The 12,327-nt window shown below is 43.1% G+C and overlaps 1 protein-coding gene across 20 annotated transcripts in view; it reads left to right on the plus strand.

The window, feature by feature from the left end:
• Positions 1 to 12,327, plus strand: part of LOC138749886 (NT-3 growth factor receptor-like) — an 894,662-nt gene that overhangs the window by 743,261 nt on the left and 139,074 nt on the right. For all 20 annotated transcript variants that reach the window (XM_069911895.1, XM_069911896.1, XM_069911893.1 and 17 more), the window contains one exon: positions 8,487 to 8,645. In XM_069911895.1, coding sequence (XP_069767996.1) covers positions 8,487 to 8,645 — 159 coding nt within the window. The remainder of the gene's footprint in view (positions 1 to 8,486; positions 8,646 to 12,327) is intronic.

The following is a 12,327-nucleotide window of genomic DNA, read 5'->3' on the forward strand; positions in this document are numbered from 1 at the left end:
ATGCTGGAGGGACTCAGATGGTCTCACATTGTCCATAGGAGGTAAAGATATATTCCTGGTGTTTCAGGTTTGAGCCCTTCTTCAAGAGGCACTTTTACACAGCCACTGAGAAGCAGAAAAATCTCAAAAAGTTTCTGCTCCACTGGCAATGTAAGAATCTTTAGATGGAATTTATTACATAAGTTCCATCCGGTAATTTTTCCACCAGGACACCTACACATTTTTACGGAGTGGCTGCAGCCTAAATTGACAGTAGGCACCCTGTAAGAAATTGGGCTAATGAATACAATGTTCCCTCTCCGACAAACTGGAGGGCTGTATAAATGGTCACACTGGACCACACCAAAGGTAAGTATGCTAATTTGTTTTGGAGTAATTCAGCCATTTCTGTGTAAAAAATCAATTATATATATATATATATATATATATATATATATACATAAGCAAAAAAAAACCCAGGCTAAATTAGAGACTAGCAAGGGGGGGAATGGGAGAGGAAGGAGTCCAGGCCAACAGAAAAAGGTGTTAATTGGATCTGATAAGAGGAAAGGTGAGAATTAATTTGAGCTCTGTGAAAGGAGACAGGGAAAAAGGTGAGAGAGAGAGAGAGAGAGAGAAGCCGTTTTCAGGTGCTTGGGCACAGATAATGCGCCTGCAGTCGAGTCTGGGGGAGTGCAGCTGGGACATTCAGGTGGCCTCGGAGAAGACGCCTTTCTGTCACCTGAATGTGCCAGCTGAAGGAGAGCCACGTCTGAGCGAATACCAGCTCCTGTGGACTATGACCGTAGTCCCACTGTTGCAACGGGGGATTCTGTGAGCCGGAGGAGGATTAGGTAAGTGCTCTTCCTGGCTGGATTCTCCACTTTCAGGTGGCCACCCGACAGCTGCATTGAATAGGCAGCTTTACAGTCGGGTATTCTGGCCACCTGAAAGCGGCTAAAGAGAGCAATAACAAGATTTGGAGAAAAGGAGATGAGGGAATGAAGGTGGGGTGTGTGCTGGTACAGAATACTATCACTAATCTATATATTTACATAGAGTAGTAGTGATTGGCTGAGAGCTGTAGCCACGCCTACTGGCAGGTCATCAAGGGCTGTTCCTAACCAGACCCAGGTCAGTCTGGACTGGTCGACCTCGATGCACTACGGTCCAGTCTTTTGCTAATAGCTGATTTGAGTCAAGCCTTAGAGTCATTCGACGCGCTACAGGGGGGTGGGGGGTTTAACGGAAACTGGAAAAGTCGATGTTAATGCCATCCAGTTGGAGGGTGCCCATACGAAGGATGAGGTGTTGTTCCTCCATTTTGTGGATGATCTCAGTCTGGCTGTGCATGAGACCATGGATAGACATGTCAGCAAGGGGATGGGATGGGGAATTGAAAAGAGTGGCTCTGGGAGATCCACACTATTGCAGCGGACAGAGCCGAAGTGCTCCACAAAAGCTACTGTCATCTCTCATTGTAATCTTCTCAGAGATATAGTGTGAGAATTTTTAATGCAGCTTCAGTCTCCATTTATGCTGGAGATACTGACTCCAGTGAAATATTTTCACATGGAAATAATGCCAACCCACACACACTCAAACTACACTTCAATCCAGCATGCCAAACATAGGGATTCATTTGGCAATTTGATGAAGTCATTAGGGAGGGGGCTGAAACATTGTCTCCCATTGCAAATAAAAAGTGAAACGTTTGAAACAATGAAAGATCAGGTATCATCTATGGAAAGAGAAACCGAGTTAATGCCCATCCAAATCTGTTGCAGTTTCTGACAAAGGGTTTCAAATCGTTTCTACAGATTTCAGATTTACACCCTCTACATTTTGAAAAAAAATATTTACTGCAATACAGCAAACTCCGTTTTGAGAACGATTATTGATGGAGATGATGTTGGGGTTAAAGTAAAGCCCAGTATCAACTGCTGATTAAGTCGACTCCAATATATTTATTTAGACATACAGCACAGTTCCAGGCCCTTCTGGCCCATTTGTCTGTGCTACCCAATTATCCTAGAACCCCAGTACAATTTTTAAAGGGTGGGAGGAAACTGGAGCCCCCAGAGGAAACCCACACAGACATGGGGAGAACATATAAACTCCTTACAGACAGCGCAGGATTTGAACCCGAGTTGCTGGTGTTTATGCTCACATTACGCTAGAATATGTCAGTATACGCATTGTTTTTATTGTTAAATATGGAAACTGCTACTGCTCAATCCCACAGTAACAAATATCAGAAGGCTGTAAATCACACTCCTGAGGTGTCAGTTAACAACTACTTTTCTAAAATTAAATGGTAGGTCATTATTGAAGTCATTACTGAAGTATTTAATATTGGTTTCACTGATGCATGAAAAATATATTCATTTCAACAAATCATTTGCGGGGAATACTTGGCAATGCCTCATGCATGTGCTGTAAAGTCAATTAGAGGGTGTTTGTTACTTATCTGGAACCCAGATCATTTCACAATTGTAAATTACCACATGTAGATTTAATTACTCCAGGATTTATTGGTCCCAGCAACCTGTTTTCCAGCGAACTAAGACTTGTTGCTGCAATTGTACACCAAATTCAGTAAAATAATGATTCAAGTTCTCTGGGGTTTTCAAATCCCTCTTTCCCCAGACTTCCATTCTTCAAACAATTTAAACTGCCGTGATCAATTCTGAAGTTCCACGGTGCACAGATCTCAGTGAAACATTGGCACTTTGAGACCAGGATTATAAATGGTCCCACCAGCTCCTGACTTCCCACTTGTGGTTCAAGCTCAGGCAATGCTGAATAATGACTTCAGTGAGCAATAAGATCCTTGCGGAATCCTTGCATGTATCTTTAGAAATATTACCGAGCCCTCTTTCTACTCTGTCCAGTAGTCTATTACCAAAAATGTAGTCAGGAGTACCATTAAGGTGGAAAAAAGCTCTAACAGTGGCCTTTCTCCATGTGACCTTGAGCTCAGCCTAGACCCAGATATCTGTCAATTAAACTCCTCATTGACATTGCCCATTAACTGTTCCTTTCTGGTGCAGGTAACCTTAGTGTGAGTGAAGATGGCATCCCATTGGGACAGCAGTTATGTTTTGATGGTGTCTTTTCTTTTAATATAGCAGGCATCTAAATCTATTTCTTATCAATCTCCAAATAATCCTATTAACTGTGGTCTTTGAGAGGGTCATGTTTGAGTAAATTAGGAATACTCAGTCGAATCCTACAATTGCCTTACTCTTAATTACCAGTTCAGAAACACAGCTCCCATCAATATTATTTACCATTTCCACTCCGCTGACATGAAGACTGCAGGCATCAGGAGGAACAAGGTACAAGCCATTGTGGATGCTAGGACTTACTGAACAATGTTGTGGTTCACTGCAACATTTAACCCATTAATAGTAACCTCAATTAAACAGCTAATTGTTCCACGCAACACATTTTCCTCAGATATAATGAGTTTCTGTACAACTAGCTGCTCTGCACCTTCTACCAGCTATGTTCTCCACATCCATGTGGAATTCACAAACAACATTCTTTGCCCAGTGCCTCCAGACAAATATTTATTCCTGATCCAATCATAAATGCTTAGTTCTCAGTCCCCATTAATAAGCAAAACCAGACTTAGTTTTTCTTGCGATCTGTGAGATCTTGCACTTACATGTTGATCTTAAATCCCTCAATCAGAGGAAACAGTCAGAGTCAAACATCACGGACAGACCATTTGGCCCAACTTGTCCATGCCAACTAAGTTTACGTTCTGGGCCAGTCCCCATTTGCCTGCATTTGGCCCATATCCTTCCAAACCCTTCCTGTCCATATATCGGACCAAATGTCTTCTGAACATCAAAAATCATACCCACTTCCAGAGGTTCCTCCAACAGCTTGTTCAAAGTTTGGACGACTCCTCTGAGTTAAAACATTACCTCTCAGGTTCCTCTTAAATCTCTCCCCTCCAATCTTAAACCAACTTGTTCCCAAAGGGAGGACCGTTTCATCGTGAAAGCTGAAGCATAACCTCCCTCACTTCCCATGGCCATAAATGATCATCTTTTTAACTTTTGCCATATCATCTTCCTTTTCTCTCTGAGTGTGGATAACTGAACTTGTAATCCTTCCCATCTCTTGAAAGCTGCATGGATTTATGGCAGGATGCTTGCTTTCCATTTAAGGAAGAATGTGATGTTCCGTTCCCAGCCCAGATGAAGGAAAGTCACAGAAACAACAAGAATCTAGCAGAACTCAGCAGGTCTGGCAGCATCCACGAAGAAAAATGTTTTTCTGGTTGGGACTAAAGACTAGGATAGAAAGCATAAGGAGGTGTAGGGAGGGCAGGGGAGGGGTCAAGAGATGACAGGACGTTGGACAAATGAAGGTGGGAGCAGTTTTGTCCGTCATCAGATCTTCTCTTGTCCCCTTCCCTGTCCTTCCCCTTCTTTACCTTCCCTGCCCTTCCCCCTCCTTTATCTCCTATTCCAACTACAGTCTTGATAAAGGGCCCCCACCTGAAATATTGACCTCTCCACGGATGCTGCCCATCCCACTGAGTCGTCCCCACCCGCCCCACCCACCCCAGCTTTTCAAGATTCCAGAAACTGCAGGTGCTATGTTTGACATCTGCTCAATTGAGGGCATTCACCTAATACCATGAGTGGCCCTGCGCTTCACAAAGCAACGTGGGCTTCACAATCCGGTGAATTGCAAGGAGAGCCATTACGTATTGATACAGGTGCAAGGGCCTGGAGTAATTGCAGCTGGCTGTAGTCACACTGCAGGTACCATAATAGATTTCAACATGCACACAGCTGAATAAACCAGCAAACAAATGAATGTGCTAAAGCAACAAATGCTTAGTTGGCATAAACAGTAACATCTGCAGGCAGCTTAATAATAGTTGTTTCACTTATTATAATGACACATTGGGAAATGGAGAGAGACAGGGCAGGTGAAGCGAGAGATTTGTAGATGGGTACGTTCTTGTGTGCAAATGCGATGCAGTTTCCTGTGGGGAACAGCACCACATTCACAATGGGGAGCCCTCTCTCTGGACACTACACAACACAAGGCAAAGGGGGAAAATGTGGGGGAGCAGAAAGAAGGGAAATATGGAGCAGGGGACAAACAGGGCATGAATGTAAAATTAATTCAACAGTATAATTTTTAATTGGCTAGAAGTAAGTTAAGAGCTGCCTTGTGACCTGTCACGTTGAAAGCTAAGAATGTGACACTGGAAAGTTCCTTTCATTGTCATGTAATATATTTTCAAATCTCACATACATGATATACTTCAACTAAGAGTTGCCACGAGCATTGCCCGGTGCCCCTATTAATTGGAGAAAAATAAGAAAAAAAGAGTCCCTTCAGAGTCACTGGGTGTCTGAACAAAATAATAGCGTCAGCTGCTGGAGTGGACTCGGGAGAGCAGGGAGAAGGGAGACACAGCGCTGTCCTGAAGGGTCCAACTGCCCAGTCCTATAGCCAGCGGCTTTAAACGGCTTGGTAAAGGAGCCAACAGAGTTTCACTTCAAAGCCTTCGAGCCCAGGGTCTGATTTCATATTTCTTGTCGGAATATATACATGACATCACATACAACTCTGAGTTTTTCCCTGTCAGCAAAGCAGAATGACCACTTATTGGTAGTGTTATAAAAGTTGTACACAACGTACACACGTAAACATATCTACCGGGACCAATGCCTGATGAGGGCGCACAAAATCAGTGAACCGGTGCGGACTCAAAAGGCCAACATGGCCTGTTTCCGCTCCGTAATGGTTATATGGTTATAACCAATGTAAACAAACTGTGCAATACAGAGAGAATAAAAAAATCAATAAAGTGCACAAGTAAGAGTCCTTAAATGAGTTCCTGATTGAGTTTGTCATTGAGGAGTCTGATGGGGGAGCTGTTCCTGAACATGGCGGGACCTATACCAGGCAGCAGTGAGAACACAGCGTGTGCTGGGTGGTGTGGATCCTTGATGATTGCTGCTGCTCTCTGGTGGCAGTGTTCCTTGTAGATGTACTCATTAGTGGGGAGGGTTTTGGCTGTAGTGTCCTGGGCTGTGTCCACTGCCTTTTGCAGGGCTTTACGCTCAGGAGTATTGTTGTTCCCATACCAGACCGTAGTGCAGCCGGTCAGCACACTTTGCCCCACACATCTGTCGAAGTTTGCCAGGATTTGTGATGTTATAACAAACTCCTGAGGAAGTAGAGTCCCTGACGTGCTTTCTTCACGATGCCATTAGCGTGTTGGGTCCAGGAAAGATCCTCCAAGGTAGTGACTCCCATGAATTTAAATATGACCCCAAGACGGCAGTTTCTGCATTTGGCAGCAGACACAAGGGATTGCAGACTCTGGGAGAGCAACAGACTGGTGCAGGGCACCCGTAACAGGATCAACAAGCCCTGTTAAGAGGGAAAAGCAGAGGAGACTACCCTATTGCCAGTGATGAGGGTGACGGACCAGTCAGAGGCTTTGCAGCTCAAGGACACACACAGACAGTGAATTGTTGGTGATTTGCAGGCGACGAATCCCACAAGCTGCTTGCAAGCTGCTGGTGACATGATGTCAAAGGACTCACACCAGGCTGCGGCTGCTGGGGACGGGCTCATGAGAACCAGGTATTGGAACTGGGATTCAAGACGGAGCTGAGGGCAGGAAGGGTTCCCGAAGGGCCCTGGGTGCTGAAGGCTTCCTCATCGTGTCAGATGTTTAGACCTGAGCTTGGATTGCTGATGGTTTAAACTGAACTGGGTCTGTGTGGCTGCAGAGGCTGTGGGAGAACTGGAGGAAAATCCACAGACACTTAGTGATACTGATGGGACTCTCTTTTGCTTTTCTTTCTCTGACTTTAAGAGATGCCAGACAAATGCTAACCTTTCTCTGCCTAATGGCAGACTAAAGGCAATTTTGTGCAATATTACATTTTGGTTTTATTACATGTCAATAAATAGTATCTGATCTGATTTGATTCGCCTCCAGCATCTGCAGCCACATAGAGTCCAGTTCAAACCATCGGCAACCCGAGCTCCAGATCTAAACCTCCGGCGTGATTAGGAAGCCTTTGGCACCCGAGACCCTTCAGCACCATCTTGAATCCCAATCCCGTTACCTGGTCCCCTTGAGCAAGCAGCCCGTGTGGGCCCTTCAGCCACTGAGCTTTAAAAGAAAAATTAGGGTTAGGGTTAACTATCTGCTCAATCGGTTATGCTCCTTGCTTAATTGTTGAGATTGCCTAGTTTAGGCAAGAAGGCTTCAAAAGGGCATTTCACCAGGACTGATGTCACTTGCTTCGTGTTTTATGTTGGGGAAATACCAAATGCAGGAATACCCATTCCAGACAAATGTGTTCAATTTTATGACAGAATTTCATCCAGAAATGGCCATTAAAGTATCATTTCAGGTGATTTATGATTCCACTTCATCTGAACATTAATTCATTTTTCGGCAAGGAACAAAATCTACCAAATATGGTTCCTTTCAGGAGTTGGAGGTTGAATAAGCCAGGACGTGATGTAACATTATTTTTGACCCTGTTGTTACAAGCGTGATACATTGTGGGAAAAACTCATGAAAAGTTGTGATACAGGAAAATTTGCAATTTATGAAATGTGACCTCTGCCATCATCGCCAATGCTGGCTCCCTGGAGAGATCACAGCTGTTGTGTCCATGCTACTAGGATTCCAGGAAGCAGGCCACAGTCTATAAGAATACTCTCCATTGTATTCCTCTGTGACGCAACCATTAATGGCATCACAAAGAAGTCTGCACCTTGACTTCCTCAGGTGTTTGCGGAGGTTTGGTATGACACCAGAAACCCTGACAAATTTCTACAGATGTGTGGTACAAAGTGTGCATCATGGTCTTGTATGTGGTCATCTATACCTCTGTGCAGAAAGCCCTGTAAAAGGTAATGAACACAGCCCAGGACATCACAGGCAAAACGCTCCCCACCGTCGAGAACACCTTCAGGGAACACTGCCTTCGGAGAGCAGCAGCGATCATCAAGGATTCACACTTTGTTCTCGCTGCACCATCAGGAAAGAGGTATTGGTGCCACAAGGCTCACACCAACAGGTTCAGGAACAGCTGCTACCCCTTCACCATCAGACTCCTCAACCACAAATTCAATCAGGGACTTATTCAAGGATTCCTTTGCATTCTACTGATTTATTCTCTCTCAGTATTGCACAGTCAGTTTGTTTACATTTCTTTATTTTTTTTACATGTGGGTATATCTTCTTGACTAGAGATTACTTGCACCACCATTAAGTGGTAATTCTACCTCACCCACAGGAAAAAGAATCCCAGAGTTGTAAGTGATGTCATGTATGTACTCTAAAAATAAATTTGAACTTTGTATTGATATGTAGAAATTCTGCATGGCCCGCAGGATAAGTAATCTCAGGGTTGTTTGTGATATCATGTGTGAACTCTGAGAATAAATCTAAATCTATGACTCAGTCAGCCACTTTCTGCTTGGTTGCATTGCAGGTGGGTGGTCACACCATGCTCCCAATCCGCTGGATGCCACCTGAGAGTATAATGTATCGCAAGTTCACCACCGAAAGTGATGTCTGGAGTTTTGGAGTTATCTTGTGGGAGATCTTCACCTATGGCAAGCAACCCTGGTTCCAGCTCTCAAACAATGAGGTAAGAAGGTTACAGATTGTCCTGGAGGTGTGGACAGGTGGAGCCTGGACTGCTACAGTGGCCTTGGAAATGCAAGTCCCTGTTAGTAGGGCCTAAATCTTTGGTATGCGAGCCTACAAGCTGTTCATTTCACAGCCTGATCGATGTAGCCAGTAAGTTAATGGCTGGATGCATTGTTATGTTATTATTGAGCGCATATTTTTCAATTATTTATACAAATTACTCTTTAAAGAGACAGAATTGTAACATTGACAATTCCACTTTAAATAAATTAATTTGAAAATTACATTTTCCTAGGAATCTCTATAATTGCACATTTCTTGTTTAAGAAACCATTAATTCATCTCTGCAATTTTATACTTCTATGCATCTCTCAAAATGTTATCCATTTCATTTGCACTTCTTTCTCTCTCCACTATATCCCCAAAGGCATACAAACCTTGACGCCCTTCTCAAATGCTGACTTCCTTATTTTCATGGCATATTTTTAATCCATTCCCCATGTTCACCAAAAGTCCTTAAACCAATCTTTGCACAGTTCATCCACCACAATTAGCCATAATTATTTCCAATTGTTTACCCAATGAATTTCTCAGTGCATTTCCTTGCCCATCAGAACACATATCACTTTGTATGTGAAGTATCAACTGATTGACTGTGGTCCAAAGAACAGACTCCACCCAATAATAATTTGGCATATTTGAGATATTTGCATAATCATATGATATGTTATTTAAAATGCCCCTCCCACAGTGTCAAATTAAATGTATGTACTCCTTCTCCCAACCTCAACTGTTCCACAGCTTTCTTGATATCTCTCCTCTCTCTAATTCCCACAAGCTGAAGTGCTCCATTATTGAAAGTGTGCTGTATTAAATGTTAATATTCATTGGAGAAACTAAAAAAAATCAGATGAGAAATGTATCTTTGAAAATCATGTGGGTAGGAAAATGCAACCCATGTGACTCCTGATATCTGAAGGGTTTGTAGCTGAAGATCCTTTTTCACCAGAGATCCTGGGAAGTAGGTTGTGCCCTTAAAAAGAGAGTGAAACACAAACATCCACAGATGCTGTGATTGTAATAAAAAAGTACATAGAAATGTTGGGAGAACTCAGCCGGTCTCACAGAATTCAAAGGAAGTATCGATATATTACCCACATTTCAGGCCTGAGCCCTTTCTCAAGATATAAGCAAAGAACAGGAAGAATTATTGCTGAAGACTGGCAAGGGGAGGAGTGTTCATTGGATAGGATAAGAGGAAAGTTGAGAACTGACTTTGGTTCTGTGAATGGAGACAGAGGGGGGAAAAAGGCAGAGAGAGAGAACGAGACAGAGTTGAGGGGAAAGTGACAGGGGAAGAAGAGATGGGAGCAGGGTTTAACAGAAACCGGAGAAGTCGATGTTAATGCTATCTGGTTGGAGGGTGCCCAGATGGAAGATGAGGTGTTGCCCCTCCACTTTGCTGGTGGTCTCAGAGCATAAGACCATGAACAGACTTGTCAGCACTGAATGGGACGCAGAATTGATGACAAGCCGAAACATCGGTAATATATCTTTCCCTCCGATGGACACTGCGACCCCAGCTCCGTTCCTCCAGCATTTCTGTGCTTTCACATGCCATTAAAAAACACGGTCCATGACAGCCAGAGCAGTTGGTGAAAATGCTGTCACAGTTCTGTGTAGGCATAGCATCCACTACACCGTCAATTATCGGGGCAGATCAGGTCCCATAAATGGTTTCAAGACATTGCAAAGCAGGCCTACCACGGTAAACATCTCTGCTGAGAGCAGCAGAAAAGGGTGCCTTGAGAAGCAATAAATTCAGGCAGACTAATGACTTTTAAATTCACTTTCCCTGCTAATTGGCTGAAATGACTGCCCCTTTTGCTGGGAGTTATGAACTGAGGTCAACAAGTGCACATTTTTGCTCAATTTCTGTCAATCAGTATCATGCATATTAATATACCCATGCAGGCACTGGAGAAATAAAAGCCAGCATCACTGAATAGTGCTTGGAAATGTCCAATCCGAAGTTGGGATGGGCAATATTTCAATAGTCACCATTGCATTTGAACATGGGTTAAGCAGCTTGTCTATGTGATTTGTGCACACATTGATGTAAACAGAAGGAAATCATGAAGACACCGTGGTTGAAGTAAAAACACAAAATGCTGGACAAACTCAGCAGGTCAAACAGTGTCTTTTGTTGAGCAAAGGTAAAGATACAGAACTGACGTTTCAGGCTTGAGCCCTTCACCAAGGTATGGAAGAATGTAAATAGATCCCATTTCTCGACGTGGCTTGAGTTCCATCTTGAGATTGTGTTCGGTTGCCACTTGAAATTTAAAATTCATTATGTTCAAATCCCATCGTTACATCACTCATTTTATCTCTGCAAACTTTCTCTCTATTTCTCCGATTCTAGCCCCTACCAATCTCCTTCATTCCAACATTCGCCCCAGAACCCAGTTAAGCACCATAACCCTAAATCCATTTATTTCACCTTTCCTGTTCTGTAGACAATCTTAAATCTCACAGATAGATTGGTTTTAATGATCCAACATTTCCTATCTTAGAATCCAGTTTTGTGACATGGCCATGGAAATGAGCCCAATTTATTGAATGGAATAGATTTATAGAAGTGTACAGGACAGGCGAGGATATTTGACCCATCATGTCCACGCCAGGTAAAAATGGACTTCATGTGAATGTCATTTATCACAAAAATAAGTTTAAAAATACAAGAAGACACTGCTGGTATTCTGGTTCTCTCATATCATAGCGGAATGGATAATGATAGTCCCCCACAGCGTCTGCTCCACATCCCATGGTCATATCTTCCATCTGAGGCTCAGGTAGTTAATGTAATTAATTATCTTAATTGCTGACATGTTTATTATAAGAGGAAGGATTACCAACTTGTTCATAAAGCTGCAAGGATTAATTTCCTTTATTATCATTTAACGTTTTTCTCTTTCAGCATTCTCTCAGTTACAGTACATCCGTTCCCATTTTATTGTGGTAATTAAAAGCCTGCAAGAGGTTCGAGGTCTGCCAAGCAGTCAGACCGGCTCCTCTCTGTCACTCTATCATTCTTGTTTTGCCAAATGGCATTCTGAAGTTGCGGCTAGATGTGAGTACCCGCTCCGTGACCCAGGGCCGTTCCAAGCAATCAGGTTTATCTGTCACATTGTCTCTGAGATACTGTGCAGAATGGGGACCTTGATGGTCAGTCAGTTGTGCCATGACTTGCAATGTTGGATTTACCCTCATAAAACATTAACCTAACTTGAAGTAAATGCAACCTGGCAGCAAAATTCTTCACTTTCTGAGTGATATTAAGTCCCCATGATGATTGACCATGGTCTCACCAGCTTTCTATCCCCATCCTTCCATTAAGCAATATTCTTCAAATGCTATTTATGAACTTGTCAAAGTCCTTGTACTTTGGCCATCGACACTCATGCCCATCTCACCTGGACTGAAATTGTCCAGTAACTTTTCTGCCTTGACAAAGTAAGAAAGAGCCAAATTCCATCCAATCCACCCATTAGTGGATAAATAGCTTCCAACAATTGGGAACATGTTTTTCCATTACTTAGAAGATTTTGTGGTATGATTGGCACTTATAGCAAAGCTGAAATGCCTTGTTGAAGACTGGCAAACAAGGCAAAAGGCTG

Source organism: Narcine bancroftii, chromosome 14 (assembly GCF_036971445.1).
Source record: "Narcine bancroftii isolate sNarBan1 chromosome 14, sNarBan1.hap1, whole genome shotgun sequence".
NCBI classification, from domain to species: Eukaryota; Metazoa; Chordata; class Chondrichthyes; order Torpediniformes; family Narcinidae; genus Narcine; species Narcine bancroftii.